At 46.5% G+C, this 20,000-nt stretch overlaps 3 protein-coding genes across 5 annotated transcripts in view; 2 read left to right on the forward strand and 1 right to left on the reverse strand.

The window, feature by feature from the left end:
* Positions 1–7,290, reverse strand: part of timm9 (translocase of inner mitochondrial membrane 9 homolog) — an 11,761-nt gene extending 4,471 nt beyond the window's left edge. Inside the window, exon 1 of the mRNA XM_074661164.1 lies at positions 7,127–7,290. The gene's annotated coding sequence lies outside the window, so the exon portion shown is untranslated. The remainder of the gene's footprint in view (positions 1–7,126) is intronic.
* Positions 7,291–8,639: 1,349 nt separating this feature from the next.
* kiaa0586 (KIAA0586 ortholog) lies at positions 8,640–13,606 on the forward strand. 3 transcript variants are annotated; one of them, XM_074661160.1, is made up of 7 exons: positions 8,640–9,163; positions 10,197–10,422; positions 10,542–10,746; positions 10,831–10,959; positions 11,391–11,523; positions 12,896–13,010; positions 13,372–13,606. In XM_074661160.1, exons 1-7 carry the CDS (start codon positions 8,815–8,817, stop codon positions 13,376–13,378), a joined length of 1,164 nt encoding a protein of 387 aa, XP_074517261.1. In that variant the 5' UTR covers positions 8,640–8,814; the 3' UTR covers positions 13,379–13,606. The 3 variants fall into 3 exon arrangements, with proteins under 3 accessions (XP_074517261.1, XP_074517263.1, XP_074517264.1); XM_074661162.1 differs by having other exon boundaries at positions 8,642–9,163; positions 12,899–13,010; positions 13,372–13,574; XM_074661163.1 differs by lacking the exon at positions 13,372–13,606 and having other exon boundaries at positions 8,642–9,163; positions 12,899–13,172.
* A 79-nt stretch (positions 13,607–13,685) lies between these two features.
* irf2bpl (interferon regulatory factor 2 binding protein-like) lies at positions 13,686–16,402 on the forward strand. The gene is made up of 2 exons (XM_074661159.1): positions 13,686–13,927; positions 13,984–16,402. Exon 2 carries the CDS (start codon positions 14,082–14,084, stop codon positions 16,077–16,079), a length of 1,998 nt encoding a protein of 665 aa, XP_074517260.1. The 5' UTR covers positions 13,686–13,927; positions 13,984–14,081; the 3' UTR covers positions 16,080–16,402.
* The last annotated feature ends 3,598 nt before the right edge of the window (positions 16,403–20,000 follow it).

The following is a 20,000-nucleotide window of genomic DNA, read 5'->3' on the forward strand; positions in this document are numbered from 1 at the left end:
TGTATGGGTTAACTGGTTGTGTATGGGTTAACTGGTTGTGTATGGGTTAACTGGTTGTAACTGGTTGTGTATGGGTTAACTGGTTGTGTATGGGTTAACTGGTTGTAACTGGTTGTGTATGGGTTAACTGGTGGTGTATGGGTTAACTGGTGGTGTATGGTTAACTGGTTGTAACTGGTTGTGTATGGGTTAACTGGTTGTAACTGGTGGTGTATGGGTTAACTGGTTGTGTATGGGTTAACTGGTTGTAACTGGTTGTGTAACTGGTTGTGTATGGGTTAACTGGTTGTAACTGGTGGTGTATGGGTTGTAACTGGTGGTGTATGGGTTAACTGGTGGTGTATGGGTTAACTGGTGGTGTATGGGTTAACTGGTTGTAACTGGTGGTGTATGGGTTAACTGGTGGTGTATGGGTTAACTGGTGGTGTATGGGTTAACTGGTGGTGTATGGGTTAACTGGTTGTAACTGGTTGTGTATGGGTTAACTGGTGGTGTAACTGGTTGTAACTGGTGGTGTATGGGTTAACTGGTGGTGTATGGGTTAACTGGTTGTGTATGGGTTAACTGGTGGTGTATGGGTTAACTGGTGGTGTATGGGTTAACTGGTGGTGTAACTGGTTGTAACTGGTTGTGTATGGGTTAACTGGTTGTAACTGGTGGTGTATGGGTTAACTGGTGGTGTAACTGGTTGTGTATGGTTGTGTATGGGTTAACTGGTTGTAACTGGTGGTGTATGGGTTAACTGGTGGTGTATGGGTTAACTGGTGGTGTAACTGGTTGTGTATGGTTGTGTATGGGTTAACTGGTTGTAACTGGTGGTGTATGGGTTAACTGGTGGTGTATGGTTTAACTGGTGGTGTATGGGTTAACTGGTTGTAAATGGTTGTGTATGGGTTAACTGGTGGTGTAACTGGTTGTAACTGGTGGTGTATGGGTTAACTGGTTGTGTATGGGTTAACTGGTGGTGTAACTGGTTGTAACTGGTGGTGTATGGGTTAACTGGTGGTGTATGGGTTAACTGGTTGTGTATGGGTTAACTGGTTGTGTATGGGTTAACTGGTTGTGTATGTGTTAACTGGTTGTGTAACTGGTTGTGTATGGGTTAACTGGTTGTGTATGGGTTAACTGGTGGTGTATGGGTTAACTGGTTGTGTATGGGTTAACTGGTTGTGTATGGGTTAACTGGTTGTAACTGGTTGTGTATGGGTTAACTGGTTGTGTATGGGTTAACGGGTTGTAACTGGTTGTGTATGGGTTAACTGGTGGTGTATGGGTTAACTGGTGGTGTATGGTTAACTGGTTGTAACTGGTTGTGTATGGGTTAACTGGTTGTAACTGGTGGTGTATGGGTTAACTGGTTGTGTATGGGTTAACTGGTTGTAACTGGTTCTGTAACTGGTTGTGTATGGGTTAACTGGTTGTAACTGGTGGTGTATGGGTTGTAACTGGTGGTGTATGGGTTAACTGGTTGTAACTGGTTGTAACTGGTTGTAACTGGTGGTGTATGGGTTAACTGGTTGTGTATGGGTTAACTGGTTGTGTATGGGTTAACTGGTTGTGTATGTGTTAACTGGTTGTGTAACTGGTTGTGTATGGGTTAACTGGTTGTGTATGGGTTAACTGGTGGTGTATGGGTTAACTGGTTGTGTATGGGTTAACTGGTTGTGTATGGGTTAACTGGTTGTAACTGGTTGTGTATGGGTTAACTGGTTGTGTATGGGTTAACTGGTTGTAACTGGTTGTGTATGGGTTAACTGGTGGTGTATGGGTTAACTGGTGGTGTATGGTTAACTGGTTGTAACTGGTTGTGTATGGGTTAACTGGTTGTAACTGGTGGTGTATGGGTTAACTGGTTGTGTATGGGTTAACTGGTTGTAACTGGTTGTGTAACTGGTTGTGTATGGGTTAACTGGTTGTAACTGGTGGTGTATGGGTTGTAACTGGTGGTGTATGGGTTAACTGGTGGTGTATGGGTTAACTGGTGGTGTATGGGTTAACTGGTTGTAACTGGTGGTGTATGGGTTAACTGGTGGTGTATGGGTTAACTGGTGGTGTATGGGTTAACTGGTGGTGTATGGGTTAACTGGTGGTGTATGGGTTAACTGGTTGTAACTGGTTGTGTATGGGTTAACTGGTGGTGTAACTGGTTGTAACTGGTGGTGTATGGGTTAACTGGTGGTGTATGGGTTAACTGGTTGTGTATGGGTTAACTGGTGGTGTATGGGTTAACTGGTGGTGTATGGGTTAACTGGTGGTGTAACTGGTTGTAACTGGTTGTGTATGGGTTAACTGGTTGTAACTGGTGGTGTATGGGTTAACTGGTGGTGTAACTGGTTGTGTATGGTTGTGTATGGGTTAACTGGTTGTAACTGGTGGTGTATGGGTTAACTGGTGGTGTATGGGTTAACTGGTGGTGTAACTGGTTGTGTATGGTTGTGTATGGGTTAACTGGTTGTAACTGGTGGTGTATGGGTTAACTGGTGGTGTATGGGTTAACTGGTGGTGTATGGGTTAACTGGTGGTGTATGGGTTAACTGGTTGTAAATGGTTGTGTATGGGTTAACTGGTGGTGTAACTGGTTGTAACTGGTGGTGTATGGGTTAACTGGTTGTGTATGGGTTAACTGGTGGTGTAACTGGTTGTAACTGGTGGTGTATGGGTTAACTGGTGGTGCAACTGGTTGTAACTGGTGGTGTATGGGTTAACTGGTTGTGTATGGGTTAACTGGTGGTGTAACTGGTTGTAACTGGTGGTGTATGGGTTAACTGGTTGTGTATGGGTTAACTGGTTGTGTATGGGTTAACTGGTTGTGTATGGGTTAACTGGTTGTGTAACTGGTTGTGTATGGGTTAACTGGTTGTGTATGGGTTAACTGGTGGTGTATGGGTTAACTGGTTGTGTATGGGTTAACTGGTTGTGTATGGGTTAACTGGTTGTAACTGGTTGTGTATGGGTTAACTGGTTGTGTATGGGTTAACTGGTTGTAACTGGTTGTGTATGGGTTAACTGGTGGTGTATGGGTTAACTGGTGGTGTATGGTTAACTGGTTGTAACTGGTTGTGTATGGGTTAACTGGTTGTAACTGGTGGTGTATGGGTTAACTGGTTGTGTATGGGTTAACTGGTTGTAACTGGTTGTGTAACTGGTTGTGTATGGGTTAACTGGTTGTAACTGGTGGTGTATGGGTTGTAACTGGTGGTGTATGGGTTAACTGGTGGTGTATGGGTTAACTGGTGGTGTATGGGTTAACTGGTTGTAACTGGTGGTGTATGGGTTAACTGGTGGTGTATGGGTTAACTGGTGGTGTATGGGTTAACTGGTGGTGTATGGGTTAACTGGTGGTGTATGGGTTAACTGGTTGTAACTGGTTGTGTATGGGTTAACTGGTGGTGTAACTGGTTGTAACTGGTGGTGTATGGGTTAACTGGTGGTGTATGGGTTAACTGGTTGTGTATGGGTTAACTGGTGGTGTATGGGTTAACTGGTGGTGTATGGGTTAACTGGTGGTGTAACTGGTTGTAACTGGTTGTGTATGGGTTAACTGGTTGTAACTGGTGGTGTATGGGTTAACTGGTGGTGTAACTGGTTGTGTATGGTTGTGTATGGGTTAACTGGTTGTAACTGGTGGTGTATGGGTTAACTGGTGGTGTATGGGTTAACTGGTGGTGTAACTGGTTGTGTATGGTTGTGTATGGGTTAACTGGTTGTAACTGGTGGTGTATGGGTTAACTGGTGGTGTATGGGTTAACTGGTGGTGTATGGGTTAACTGGTGGTGTATGGGTTAACTGGTTGTAAATGGTTGTGTATGGGTTAACTGGTGGTGTAACTGGTTGTAACTGGTGGTGTATGGGTTAACTGGTTGTGTATGGGTTAACTGGTGGTGTAACTGGTTGTAACTGGTGGTGTATGGGTTAACTGGTGGTGTATGGGTTAACTGGTTGTGTATGGGTTAACTGGTTGTGTATGGGTTAACTGGTGGTGTATGGGTTAACTGGTTGTGTATGGTTAACTGGTGGTGTAACTGGTTGTAACTGGTGGTGTATGGGTTAACTGGTTGTGTATGGGTTAACTGGTTGTGTATGGGTTAACTGGTGGTGTATGGGTTAACTGGTGGTGTATGGTTAACTGGTTGTAACTGGTTGTGTATGGGTGGTGTATGGGTTAACTGGTGGTGTATGGTTAACTGGTTGTAACTGGTTGTGTATGGGTTAACTGGTTGTAACTGGTGGTGTATGGTTAACTGGTTGTGTATGGGTTAACTGGTTGTAACTGGTTCTGTAACTGGTTGTGTATGGGTTAACTGGTTGTAACTGGTGGTGTATGGGTTGTAACTGGTGGTGTATGGGTTAACTGGTTGTAACTGGTGGTGTATGGGTTAACTGGTGGTGTATGGGTTAACTGGTTGTGTATGGGTTAACTGGTGGTGTATGGGTTAACTGGTGGTGTATGGGTTAACTGGTGGTGTATGGGTTAACTGGTGGTGTAACTGGTGGTGTATGGGTTAACTGGTGGTGTATGGGTTAACTGGTGGTGTAACTGGTGGTGTATGGGTTAACTGGTGGTGTAACTGGTGGTGTATGGGTTAACTGGTGGTGTAACTGGTGGTGTATGGGTTAACTGGTGGTGTATGGGTTAACTGGTTGTGTATGGTTGTGTATGGGTTAACTGGTTGTAACTGGTGGTGTATGGGTTAACTGGTGGTGTATGGGTTAACTGGTGGTGTATGGGTTAACTGGTGGTGTATGGGTTAACTGGTTGTAACTGGTTGTGTATGGGTTAACTGGTGGTGTAACTGGTTGTAACTGGTGGTGTATGGGTTAACTGGTGGTGTATGGGTTAACTGGTTGTAACTGGTGGTGTATGGGTTAACTGGTGGTGTATGGGTTAACTGGTGGTGTAACTGGTTGTGTATGGGTTAACTGGTGGTGTAACTGGTGGTGTATGGGTTAACTGGTGGTGTATGGGTTAACTGGTGGTGTAACTGGTGGTGTATGGGTTAACTGGTGGTGTATGGGTTAACTGGTGGTGTAACTGGTGGTGTATGGGTTAACTGGTGGTGTAACTGGTGGTGTATGGGTTAACTGGTTGTGTATGGGTTAACTGGTGGTGTAACTGGTTGTGTATGGGTTAACTGGTGGTGTAACTGGTGGTGTATGGGTTAACTGGTGGTGTATGGGTTAACTGGTGGTGTATGGGTTAACTGGTGGTGTAACTGGTGGTGTATGGGTTAACTGGTGGTGTAACTGGTGGTGTATGGGTTAACTGGTTGTGTATGGGTTAACTGGTGGTGTAACTGGTGGTGTATGGGTTAACTGGTGGTGTATGGGTTAACTGGTGGTGTAACTGGTGGTGTATGGGTTAACTGGTTGTAACTGGTTGTGTATGGGTTAACTGGTGGTGTAACTGGTTGTAACTGGTGGTGTATGGGTTAACTGGTGGTGTATGGGTTAACTGGTGGTGTATGGGTTAACTGGTTGTGTATGGGTTAACTGGTGGTGTATGGGTTAACTGGTGGTGTATGGGTTAACTGGTTGTGTATGGGTTAACTGGTGGTGTAACTGGTGGTGTATGGGTTAACTGGTGGTGTAACTGGTGGTGTATGGGTTAACTGGTGGTGTAACTGGTTGTAACTGGTGGTGTATGGGTTAACTGGTGGTGTATGGGTTAACTGGTGGTGTAACTGGTTGTAACTGGTGGTGTATGGGTTAACTGGTGGTGTATGGGTTAACTGGTGGTGTAACTGGTTGTAACTGGTGGTGTATGGGTTAACTGGTGGTGTATGGGTTAACTGGTTGTGTATGGGTTAACTGGTGGTGTAACTGGTGGTGTATGGGTTAACTGGTGGTGTAACTGGTGGTGTATGGGTTAACTGGTGGTGTAACTGGTGGTGTATGGGTTAACTGGTTGTAACTGGTTGTGTATGGGTTAACTGGTGGTGTAACTGGTTGTAACTGGTGGTGTATGGGTTAACTGGTGGTGTATGGGTTAACTGGTGGTGTAACTGGTTGTAACTGGTGGTGTATGGGTTAACTGGTGGTGTATGGGTTAACTGGTTGTGTATGGTTAACTGGTGGTGTAACTGGTTGTAACTGGTGGTGTATGGGTTAACTGGTGGTGTATGGGTTAACTGGTGGTGTAACTGGTGGTGTATGGGTTAACTGGTGGTGTAACTGGTGGTGTATGGGTTAACTGGTGGTGTAACTGGTGGTGTATGGGTTAACTGGTGGTGTAACTGGTGGTGTATGGGTTAACTGGTGGTGTATGGGTTAACTGGTGGTGTAACTGGTGGTGTATGGGTTAACTGGTGGTGTAACTGGTGGTGTATGGGTTAACTGGTGGTGTAACTGGTGGTGTATGGGTTAACTGGTGGTGTATGGGTTAACTGGTGGTGTAACTGGTGGTGTATGGGTTAACTGGTGGTGTAACTGGTGGTGTATGGGTTAACTGGTGGTGTAACTGGTGGTGTATGGGTTAACTGGTGGTGTATGGGTTAACTGGTGGTGTAACTGGTGGTGTATGGGTTAACTGGTGGTGTATGGGTTAACTGGTGGTGTAACTGGTGGTGTATGGGTTAACTGGTGGTGTAACTGGTGGTGTATGGGTTAACTGGTGGTGTATGGGTTAACTGGTGGTGTATGGGTTAACTGGTGGTGTAACTGGTGGTGTATGGGTTAACTGGTGGTGTAACTGGTGGTGTATGGGTTAACTGGTGGTGTATGGGTTAACTGGTGGTGTAACTGGTGGTGTATGGGTTAACTGGTGGTGTAACTGGTGGTGTATGGGTTAACTGGTGGTGTAACTGGTGGTGTATGGGTTAGGGTTCCACCTGAACAGAACTCATCCGAAGCATCACGGTTCATCACTGAGCAGCAATAATACACCTGTAATGAATGGAGTCTGGATGACGTCATTAAACACTCCATGACGTCATCACTAATCAGTAGTATTCATATATTACATTAAATACATCCGGTTCTCTCATTTAGTGAATCACCTCCATGCTAACAGCTAACGGCTAACTAGCATTAGCCGTTAGCTGTGATCTGTTCCGGGTTCAGGTGAATCTGGATTATAACTGTAAATACAGATGTGTATAATAACGATGTCAGTGTGTTCAGGACTCACCTGAGGACGAGATGATGTTGATGTTCACCCTGAAGCTAGCAGCTAGCAGCTAACAGCTAACAGCTAACAGCCGACTGAAGGACGAGATGACGGAAGTCTTCTTCTTCTTCTGTTGTTTTCCTGGCGGACTACAAACCACCGCCGGAAGTAGAACCACTGAGATTCCTCACCTTTATTTGTCCATCAGTGTCCTTGTCCCCAGCTCTCATCTATATTTCTATAGATGTGCACAATACCTGGCAAATAAATGTGATTCTGATACACATTTTCCATTGATATGACTTTTATATGTTTAAAGTCTCATGCTGTTCTTTTAATATATTGAATAAGCGTTATTGTGTACATGAAAAATAAAGAACAATCTTCATAATGTTGAAGGATTCAAACACACCAACATATTGTATATAAAGTATAAACATGTTTTAATTGGTCCGATAGGCATTAATAAATATGTTTACAAGATAATTTATTAATCAAAGTATTTCATTAATTGACATTTTAATGGTTAATAAAGATAAGAATTATGAAAAGAATTTACAAATGAAATATTAAACCATCAATAAATAGTTCAAGTGGAAAATGGATTTACAAAGTTTGTCCTAATTTTATTTATAGATTAATACATTAATTTGTAAACACATTTATTAATGCCTATTTTTATTGTACAATTCGTTTTTTCACTCAATTAAATGCTTTATTACTTTTAACGGGACTCTTGTGTTCCTCCAGTTTACCTCGTCTGTATGTTGTTGTTGTTGCTTTTGGTTTCTGAGTTTAGAGTCGAAGTGAGACCTCCGTCCTGCGTGTTTTTCAATCTCTGCTCCGATGCGGGAGCCGGAAGTGACGTGTTTTGTTGCCGGCAACAGTTGCTGTTGGTCTCTGTGAGTTGCTCTGTTTTCATCTTTTAATAATAATCCGCTTTCATAGAATATCTTTACTATCTTTACTATCTTTATCTCTCTGCTTCTAACGGAACATTATAACCTTGTTTACGGCACTTTCCCGCCAGAACTCAGGACTTTCATCGACTTTTAAATCCAACCAACCCCCGGTCAGCTAACCGGTCTCTGACGTCATGAAGGGGCGGGAGGTTTGAAAGCAGCTAGCGGAGGCTAGCAGTTAACAGTTAACAGTTAACTGTTAGCAGCTAACAGCTAACAGTTAACTGTTAGCAGCTAACAGTTAACAGTTAGCAGCTAACAGTTAACAGTTAACAGTTAGCAGCTAACAGTTAACAGTTAGCAGCTAACAGCTAACAGTTAGCAGCTAACAGCTAACAGTTAGCAGCTAACAGTTAACAGCTAACAGTTAGCAGCTAACAGTTAACAGTTAGCAGCTAACAGCTAACAGTTAACAGCTAACAGCTAACAGTTAGCAGCTAACAGCTAACAGTTAACAGCTAACAGCTAACAGTTAGCAGCTAACAGTTAACAGCTAACAGTTAGCAGCTAACAGTTAACAGTTAGCAGCTAACAGCTAACAGTTAACAGCTAACAGCTAACAGTTAGCAGCTAACAGTTAACAGTTAACAGCTAACAGCTAACAGTTAACAGTTAACAGTTAACAGTTAACAGCTAACAGCTAACAGTTAGCAGCTAACAGCTAACAGTTAACAGTTAACAGCTAACAGCTAACAGTTAGCAGCTAACAGTTAACAGTTAGCAGCTAACAGTTAACAGCTGTCTGATATGATGTGGTCCCAGCCGGAGTCCCAGCCGGACTCTCTGGGTGAAACCAGTCCGGATCAATCCTCCTGCAGCTCGGACACCGGGGACGTTTTGATCCGGTCCACTCGGGTTCTCCTCTCGGATCGGAGACATGAAGCTGGACCTGGACCTGGACCTGGACCGGGACCTGGACCGGGACCGGGACCGGGATCCGGATCTGTCCAGATCACCGTCCAGAAGCTGCAGGACCGTCCAGTCCAGCCGCCTCTGGCCGAGCAGCAGCGGCGGAGCTCCGGGTCAGACCAGCAGCAGCAGATCATGAAGCCGGACAGAGCGCCTCCTCCCCGGCCAGCAGCGCCGGCTCAGCCCGGTGAGTGAGGTGCTCCCCGCAGGTGCTCGACAGAAGCTGTTCAATAACATCATGACTGGTTTAATCTGGCCTGTAACCATAGCAGGGATGTAATTAAGTACATTTACTCAAGTACTGTACGTTACTTTAGTACACATGTGAGGTACTTTTACTTTACTTGAGTACTTCCATGTTCGGCTACTTCCTACTTCTCCACTAACGTTACATCTCAGAGGGACATATTGAACTACATTTATCTGACAGCTTTATTTACATTTTATTTATTAAAAAAAAAATGTAAATAAAATATAATCAATTATTATTATTCTAAATAAATCTGATTTTATTTAAATAAAATATAATCAACTAATAAATTATGATGTATTATTATTATTAAGTTATATGTTTAAGTAATATATATATATATATATATATATATATATATATATTATTTATAACATTAAAGTGATGAACATCAATAATTATAATACAATAATATATATTATTCTGCATAATGAATACTTTTATTTTTCGTACTTTAAGTATATTGTGATGGGAGTACATTTGTACTTTTACTTCAGGATTACTTAGGATTTTTTACTTTCTACATTGTGGTATTAGTACTTTTACAGAAGTCAAATATCTGAGTTCTTCCTCCAGCACTGGTGTCTGGGAGCAAGCTTCCTGCGTTATGTCAGATTCAGATTATAAAGTACTTCTGGTACTTTAAGTATATTTTGATAATACTCTAGTACTTTTGAATGCAGGACTTTTACTTGTAACAGAGTGTTTCTACATTACTGTATTAGTACTTTTACTACAGTGAAGGTCTGAGTACTTCTTCCAGCTCGGCCTGTAACTGATGATTTATATTCTATAATAATAATAGTGATGTTGTAGATGAATGTAGTACTACTGGTAGTACTACTGGTAGTACTACCAGTAGTAAATATAGAAAAACAATGTGTGTGTGTGTGTGTGTGTGTGTGTGTGTGTGTGTGTGTGTGTGTGTGTGTGTGTGTGTGTGTGTGTGTGTGTGTGTGTGTGTGTTTAGACAGACTGAAGAAACCTGGAACGACCAAAGAGAACAAAGAACCCAGAAGAAGAGTGAGTCCTCTCAGGAAGCTCTCTGCTGGGACACTCAGCGACCGGCGGCCTGGTGAGAGAACCAGCTTCATCAATCAGTCTCTGCTGACATCATCACCCTCAGGTCACGACCTTCTCACATCACGTTTTGCTGCTGGAAGTCGAGGAGTCGTGCTCGCAGCTTTGAAACAACGGTGAAAAAACACTAAAGTCTATAGAGTCTGGTGCAGGTTTATTAATGAGATGAGCGTTGGAGTATTTTACTTTGAAAACCATCTGAATTTGTTTACATCCCCCTGCTGTCTGTCCTCAGGTCTCACAGCGCCCCCCACAGGAGGGAGATCAAGGTGCAGCTGTTGGACCCGGGACCCCTCCAGACCAGCTCCCAGGGTGCTCCTGGTCTGAGGACCAGTTCCCAGGATGCAGTAGGTGGTGTGCGGGTCCAGACGGAGGCTGGACTGTCCTCTGGTTGTCTTGGCGACGACACCAACGCAGCAGCTGCTGCAACTCTGATCAAGGTAGATCATGAGGAGGAACTGTGACAGGAGTTATTGTTTATTGATGCACCTGAATTATTATTAATATTATTATTATTATAATAGCTGACTGAAGGCGTTGAGAAGCTGCTGCAGGCTGACAGGTACAGGGAGGACGGAAAGAGGGGGCGGAGCCTGAGCCAGCAGACGCTGCATCACCTGGAGACGCTGCACAGCCAACAGCTGCAGCAGCAGGTAAACACACTCACCTGTTTACCTGTCCACTTGTTCACCTGTCCACCTATCCACCCGTTCACCTGTCCACCTGTTAGCCAGATCACCTGATCACCTGAAGGTCACACTACAGTCATCATGGTTTTAACACCACATGACACTACCAGATCTTTAACAGGAGGAATCCTTGATGAGGTCAACAAACTACATTTAGTCACGAAAACCCATAAAAAATACACGCTAAATGACCTGATATCGTACGTGTAGCATGCTAGATATCTGGAATGCGTTGGCGAGCGTCTTTAAACAGTTCACACGTGAAGCTCGAGCGGCGAGCTAACAGCGCCCTGCCTCTGATCTGAAGTATAAATCAGGTGGTGAAATCCTGTAGTGTGAACTAGACATAACTCTGACTGTCTGACTGCTCATTGGCTGTCCTCTCCTCCAATCAGAGCCAGCTGCTGGAGTCAGCCCTCAGGATGCTGACAGGCCACGCCCCAGTGACCTCTGACCTCACAGCTTCAAGTCAGCCACGCCTTCTGCAGGTCACTCACCTGGATCAGCTGGATCACCTGAACACTGCAGGTAAACTCTGTTTACTTTCTGTCATGTTTACATGTGTTGGTGGATGTTAGCTAATGTTTATTAAAAGCTTTTATTGTGAAGGGTTTAATAGATACCTGGTGAGGTGAAGGACAGATACCTGGTGAGGTGAAGGACAGATACCTGGTGAGGTGAAGGACAGATACCTGGTGTGGTGAAGGACAGGTAACTGGTGAGGTGAAGGACAGATACCTGGTGAGGTGAAGGACAGGTACCTGAAGGACAGATACCTGGTGAGGTGAAGGACAGGTACCTGGTGAGGTGAAGGACAGATACCTGGTGAGGTGAAGGACAGGTACCTGGTGAGGTGAAGGAAAGATACCTGATGAGGTGAAGGACAGGTACCTGAAGGACAGATACCTGGTGTGGTGAAGGACAGGTACCTGAAGGACAGATACCTGGTGTGGTGAAGGACAGGTACCTGAAGGACAGATACCTGGTGTGGTGAAGGACAGGTACCTGAAGGACAGATACCTGGTGTGGTGAAGGACAGGTACCTGGTGAGGTGAAGGACAGGTACCTGAAGGACAGATACCTGGTGTGGTGAAGGACAGGTAGCAGGTGAGGTGAAGGACAGATACCTGGTGAGGTGAAGGACAGGTACCTGGTGAGGTGAAGGACAGGTACCTGAAGGACAGATACCTGGTGAGGTGAAGGACAGGTAGCAGGTGAGGTGAAGGACAGATACCTGGTGAGGTGAAGGACAGGTACCTGAAGGACAGATACCTGGTGTGGTGAAGGACAGGTACCTGGTGAGGTGAAGGACAGGTACCTGAAGGACAGATACCTGGTGAGGTGAAGGACAGGTAGCAGGTGAGGTGAAGGACAGATACCTGGTGAGGTGAAGGACAGGTACCTGAAGGACAGATACCTGATGTGGTGAAGGACAGGTACCTGGTGAGGTGAAGGACAGGTACCTGGTGAGGTGAAGGACACCAGCAGGTGGTAGTACTGTTGTGATGTACTGTTACCATGGCAACACTCCACCTTCAACCCAGACTGATGTGGCAGAACAGAGACGGGTTGTCATGGTAACCGAGCGGTTTGTAGCAGCGGGCTATTTTTAGCGTCACTGCTGATACCCTGCAACCCTGTGTGTGTGTGTGTGTGTGTATATATATATACAGTATATACTGTTTATATATATATACTATATACTGTATATATATATATATATATATATACTGTATATATATATATATACTATAAATATATATATATAGTATATATATATATACTATAAATATATATATATACACACACACACACACATATAGTGTGTATATATAATATATACGTATATTGGCTATGCTCATGACGACCTCTGACCTCTCCTGTCTTCTCTCTCTATCAGCAGATGTCCTTAGCAACCAGCAGCCAGGCTCCTCGGCAACCAGAGCTGCCACCGTGGAGACCAGCCCAGTTGCCATGGCAACACCCCGCTGTGACCGATGGCCAGAGCAAACCAGGTGAGGGGGGGGGGGCTGTGTGTTATACATGTTGTGTATATTGTGTTGTGAGTTCAGAGTGTCTCCATGGTTACCAGACCTCTGAATCACCATCTCTCAACTATTATGGGATGGAAGTGTTCGATCAGCATCATTCAGAGAGAGCAGGGCTGCACCTCCTCCTCCTCTTCCTCCTTCTGTTCTTCCTCCTCCTTGTCCTCTTCCTCCTTCTCTTCTTCCCCCTCCCTCTCTTCTTCCTCCTCCTCCTCTCACCTCGTTGCCAGGCGTGTTTCCATGGTAACAGAGACAGTATCCATCAGAGGCATGCCTGAGCTAACCTGTGTGTGTGTGTGTGTGTGTGTTTGTGTGTGTGTGTGTGCAGGTTTTGATGTTGATATTTTCCCAGAATGCATCAGTGTGGTGGTTAACCCCGTCCTGTCTGGACTGATCATTAACTCTGAATCAATGAACCGATCGATCAGCAGCTGATCATTGATCAGAAACACAAAGAGGAGGCGATCAATAGGGGGGGAGGGTGTTGCCTAGCAACACACACGTCTCTGCAGTGACACCACCAACCATCACTGATCAATTCAGCTATTGATTATATTGATTATTGTCTATTAAAACATCAGCTCACTGGGGGGGCGGGGCAACTAGTGACGTCATGTCATTTCATTCTGAGCGGAGCTGCAGGAAGGAGGGGGCGATGACGTCACGTATTCTACCAGGTGGCATTCCTGGGGGGGGGGGGGGTCTAAATTCCTCCGCTCCTCTCGGGGTGAGCCCCCCCCCCCCTCCTCCTCTCTGCAGCAGCACGGAGCTCCATCTTCATCCTCATCTTCATCAGCAGCAGTAGCAGCAGCAGCATCATCATCAGCATCTTCATCAGCAGCTGCAGCAGCAGCAGGAACAATAACCGGAGCGGAGTCACTGCAGTCCGTCAGTCGGTAGGTCCGTCAGTCCGTCGGTCCGTCAGTCCGTCGGTCGGTAGGTCCGTCAGTCGGTAGGTCCGTCGGTCGGTGCTCCTCCTCCCGGGTGTAGTCAGAGAGTGCAGCCGGAGGAGGGAGGAGGACGCCGGGCAGAGGGATCATGTCCTCCCCGCAGGTCTCCTCGTCCCGCAGACAGTCTTGTTATCTGTGCGACCTGCCCCGCATGCCCTGGGCCATGATCTGGGACTTCACCGAGCCCGTCTGTCGGGGCTGCGTCAACTACGAGGGCGCGGACCGGGTCGAGTTCGTCATCGAGACGACCCGCCACCTGAAGCGGGCTCACGGCTTCCAGGAGAGCAGATCTCCCGCCGGAGGACCTGCTGCTCTTCCTCCTCCTCCTCCTCCTCCTCCTCCTCCTCAGCAGCAGGCCGCCGTGGTGAAGAGCCAGGCCGGGTTACTGAGCGGTAAGGAGCCGCTGAACCAGCAGGTGGAGGTACCCGGGAAAGCTCCGCAGCCCGGTCTGGACCGGTACTCGCTCGGTGCAGATAGCCGGGCTCGGTTCGACTACAGCGGGCTCAGCAGCAGGCTGCCCAACGGGTTCAAACCCGACGACGGACCTCCAGAACTGAACCGACAGAGTCCAAACTCGAGGGGCCGGAGCCACGGCGGGCTGGTGTCAGCACCGAACCTGCTGCCTCAGACGCTACTGAACGGACCGGGACCGGGACCGGGACCGCACGGCCTGACCGGCAGAACCCGGCAGAGCTCACTGGTCGGGGTCTCCCTGTCCGACCCTGCGGGGAAGCGGCCCGCCTCGGGGTCCGGGTCCGGGTCCGGGTCCGGGTCGGACCAGGAGCGGGAGCTGAAGGAGAAGCAGCGGAACGTGGAGGTTCTGTCCGAGCTGAGCGACAGCCTCCGGAACCGGCAGGAGGACTGGACCAGCCGGCCCAAGGTGGTTCGGGACTCGCTGGTCTCTCTGTCTGGATGCACCCCGTTCAACGTCCGCTTCAAGAAGGACCACATGCTGCTGGGTCGGGTCTTCGCCTTCGACGCGGTGTCCAAACCGGGTCTGGAGTTCGAGCTGAAGATCTTCATCGAGTACCCGAGCGGCTCCGGGACCGTGTTCTCCAGCGCCTCGGGGGTCGCCAAGCAGATGTACCAGGACTGCATGAAGGACTACGGTCGAGGTCTGTCCTCCGGGTTCAAGTACCTAGAGTACGAGAAGCAGCACGGCTCCGGGGACTGGAGGCTGCTGGGGGACCTGCTACCGGAACCACTCCGGTTCTTCAGGGAGACGGTGGGGGGGGACATGCTGCCGGAGTCTCACACCGACAGCTGCTACCCGCTGCTGCCCGGCCGGGCTGCGGGTCCGGGTCCGGGTCCGGGTCCGGGTCCGGGTCCAGGCAGCTCCAGGGCCGGGCTGAGGAAGAGGAAGGCGGACCCGGACCAGGACCCGGACCCGGACCCGGAGGAGCAGCAGAGGCAGCAGTGGATCAGCAGCCAGACTGAAGCACTCAAACTGTCCATGTCTTCGAGCTCCTTCAGCCTCCCCCCCCCAGGCCCGTCCCCCCCGGACCCGGACCCGGACCAGACCGGACAGTCCCCCATGGCCGCGCTCATGTCGGTCGCGGACACGCTCGGGAATGCACACTCCCCCAACAAAGACCGGGACTCGGTCCACTCCACCACCTCGTCCTCCAGACACAACAGCAGCCCGGTGTCCCCCGCCTCCGTGTCCGGGTCCGGGTCCGGGGGACAGAGGCGGCTCTCGTCCCGCAACGGAGACCGGGATCGGGACCGGGACCGGGACCTGGGGGTGTCCGCGGCGTCGCAGTCCGCCAGCGGCATGGACCAGGTGCACGCGCAGAGCGTGCCCGACTCCCCCATGGCCAACAGCGGGCCTCTGTGCTGCACCATCTGCCACGAGCGGCTGGAGGACACGCACTTTGTCCAGTGTCCCTCCGTCCCCAACCACAAGTTCTGCTTCCCCTGCTCCAGAGACAGCATCAAGGCCCAGGGAGCAGCAGGGGAGGTCTTCTGTCCCAGCGGGGACAAGTGTCCTCTGGTGGGCTCCAACGTGCCCTGGGCCTTCATGCAGGGAGAGATAGCAACCATCCTGGCGGGAGACGTCAAGGTGAAGAAGGAGAGAGACACCTGAGGAAGAGGAGGAGGTCTGTCAGTGGAGACCATTTCATCTGAACACATGTCTTGATGCTGATGGAGTGATATCTGGATCAATAGTCTGATATACTATTACGTCTCATTTGCATATTTAAATTAGGGCTGTTTATTCCACTAGCTGAACATTATCCTGATTATCACACAGCTACTGACTGAAGACATCAATGATTACACACTAGAACAGTCCTCCAGAGTCCCACATCAGAGCTGCGTCCATAGCAACGGTCTGTTATACGTAGCAACGGTCTGTTATACATAGCAACGTTCTGTTATACGTAGCAACGGTCTGTTATACGTAGCAACGGTCTGCTATACGTAGCAACGGTCTGTTATACGTAGCAACGGTCTGTTATACGTAGCAACGTTCTGTTATACGTAGCAACGGTCTGTTATACGTAGCAACGGTCTGTTATACGTAGCAACGGTCTGTTATACGTAGCAACGGTCTGCTATACGTAGCAACGGTCTGTTATACGTAGCACCGGCCTGTTATACGTAGCAACGGTCTGCTATACGTAGCAACGGTCTGCTATACGTAGCAACGGTCTGTTATACGTAGCAACGTTCTGTTATACGTAGCAACGGTCTGTTATACGTAGCAACGGTCTGTTATACGTAGCAACGGTCTGTTATACGTAGCAACGGTCTGCTATACGTAGCAACGGTCTGCTATACGTAGCAACGGCCTGTTATACGTAGCAACGGTCTGCTATACGTAGCAATGGCCTGTTATACGTAGCAACGGTCTGTTATACGTAGCAACGGTCTGCTATACGTAGCAACGGTCTGTTATACGTAGCAACGGTCTGCTATACGTAGCAACGGTCTGTTATACGTAGCAACGGCCTGTTATACGTAGCAACGGTCTGCTTTACAGAGCAACGGCCTGTTATACTTAGCACCGGCCTGTTATACGTAGCAACGGTCTGCTTTACATAGCAACGGTCTGTTATACGTAGCAACGGCCTGTTATACGTAGCAACGGTCTGCTTTACAGAGCAACGGCCTGTTATACTTAGCAACGGTCTGTTATACGTAGCAACGGTCTGCTTTACATAGCAGCGGTCTGTTGTACGTAGCAATGGTCTGTTATACGTAGCAACGGTCTGTTATACGTAGCAACGGTCTGCTATACGTAGCAACGGTCTGCTATACGTAGCAACGGTCTGCTATACGTATTAACGGTTTGTTATACGTAGCAACGGTCAGTTATACGTAGCAACGGTCTGCTATACGTAGCAACGGTCTGCTATACGTAGCAACGGTCTGTTGTACGTAGCAATGGTCTGTTATACGTAGCAACGGTCTGTTATACGTAGCAACGGTCTGCTATACGTAGCAACGGTCTGCTATACGTATTAACGGTCTGCTATACGTATTAACGGTTTGTTATACGTAGCAACGGTCTGTTATAAAGAAACCACAGTAACACTGGACCAGTCACTTCATACGTTCATTCTGTCCTCCATGTTTGATACAAGTCATTCAGGTTGTCTGAATCCACAACACATCTGGGCTGTTCCAGATGTTACAGACGGTGACAGGAAGTTTAGTGAACATTCAAAATAAAACCCAGAAACTGAATGATGCTGCAGTGCAACGGTCTGCTATACGTAGCAACGGTCTGTTATACGTAGCAACGGTCTGCTATACGTAGCAACGGTCTGTTATACGTAGCAACGGCCTGTTATACGTAGCAACGGTCTGCTTTACAGAGCAACGGCCTGTTATACTTAGCACCGGCCTGTTATACGTAGCAACGGTCTGCTTTACATAGCAACGGTCTGTTATACGTAGCAACGGCCTGTTATACGTAGCAACGGTCTGCTTTACAGAGCAACGGCCTGTTATACTTAGCAACGGTCTGTTATACGTAGCAACGGTCTGCTTTACATAGCAGCGGTCTGTTGTACGTAGCAATGGTCTGTTATACGTAGCAACGGTCTGTTATACGTAGCAACGGTCTGCTATACGTAGCAACGGTCTGCTATACGTAGCAACGGTCTGCTATACGTATTAACGGTTTGTTATACGTAGCAACGGTCAGTTATACGTAGCAACGGTCTGCTATACGTAGCAACGGTCTGCTATACGTAGCAACGGTCTGTTGTACGTAGCAATGGTCTGTTATACGTAGCAACGGTCTGTTATACGTAGCAACGGTCTGCTATACGTAGCAACGGTCTGCTATACGTATTAACGGTCTGCTATACGTATTAACGGTTTGTTATACGTAGCAACGGTCTGTTATAAAGAAACCACAGTAACACTGGACCAGTCACTTCATACGTTCATTCTGTCCTCCATGTTTGATACAAGTCATTCAGGTTGTCTGAATCCACAACACATCTGGGCTGTTCCAGATGTTACAGACGGTGACAGGAAGTTTAGTGAACATTCAAAATAAAACCCAGAAACTGAATGATGCTGCAGTGAGTCTGCGTGTTCAGGATCAGAGTCTAAAAACATCTGTCATCTAGCTGTAAGGCGGCGCAATTAATCAAATATGAATCCTCCTGATCATGATTCTGGTTCCGTGGTTGATGGAGGAAATGTTGTTGGTATCCATGGAGACGAGCTCCTACTCCTATCTGGATTGTCTAGAGTGAACACAGATGATACCAGCTGTCCGACTAGTACGAGTAAAGAGAGGCGAAAATTGTCTTCAGTCTTGGTGTGAACACGACATTACTGATATAAAAGAAGGATTCTAGAAACACCGAGGTCCCGACCAACATAAATATATCTGTTAATTATAGCGGACAGACTCCATCAGGTTGAACATGTCATAATGAGATTTACTGTTTCAACACACAGGAGACGTTGATGATTAATGAAGGCTGCTTGTTTGATGATGATGATGATGAAGGGTAATTAAGGAGTTTAAAATGATTTTATTAATCAGTTAATCAGCAGTGATTTTATTAATCAGTTCATTGAAGACGTTTGGCTCTAATCAGGATATTTTACAGACTAAATGATTCATTGAGAAAATACTCAGCAGATGAATCATTAATGATCGTTAGTACACAACAATTATTACAATGATTATTATCACTGATCATCATTAGTTAGATTAATAGCCTCCTTGTTGATGCAGTAAAGTTGAGTTTTCTCTCCCACATAAAACAGATATTCATTTATGAAGTCATCAGGAACCAGCAGCTCACATTAATCTGCTCAGATCAATTAAAGGGTTAAAGTTCAGTTTCAACAATCCTTCAGAAATACAAATAATAATATATATAATAATATATATAATAATATATATGTGTGTACATCATCAGCATCCAGTGATAGTCTGTGGGTGTGTCTCCACTGACAGACTTGACAGTCAAGGACTGGTTACAGAACAGAGGTGGAACATATAAATATTCTACATATAACATGTAAATATGTCATATGTAGAATATATATAAACATATAAATATTCTCCATGTGGACGGGAGTGTTTGTGTCGTCACGGAGGTGTGAACAGTGAAGGTGTGATGTTGTGTTTATGCTCTCAGACTTCATCATCACACCGTCAGTTTATTATTAAATCATGTGTCAACATTTTTTATTTTTTTATACAAGTTTTAAACTATTTAATTGATTTTTTGAAAGGTTTTTTAATTGATTTTTTTCCCGATGTAATTTATTTATTTATTTTAAATTTTCTTACTGCAATAACTTTGTAGGCCTTCCTGTTGTACATGTGAGATCTGACGGAGCGGCAGCGCCACGATGAACGCTGTCGTTGTGTTTTTATTATTTATTTAGTATATTCCTGTTGCCGTGGTAACAGATGAAACCCATCTGATGGTGTACCGTGCCTTCGAGCTGAGTCAGTTGTAATAAACTTCATTGGTATGAACCTTTTCAATGACTTCTCTGTTTCTTTCTGACTGAACACTCG

This window comes from Sebastes fasciatus, chromosome 15 (genome assembly GCF_043250625.1).
Source record: "Sebastes fasciatus isolate fSebFas1 chromosome 15, fSebFas1.pri, whole genome shotgun sequence".
Lineage (NCBI taxonomy): Eukaryota > Metazoa > Chordata > Actinopteri > Perciformes > Sebastidae > Sebastes > Sebastes fasciatus.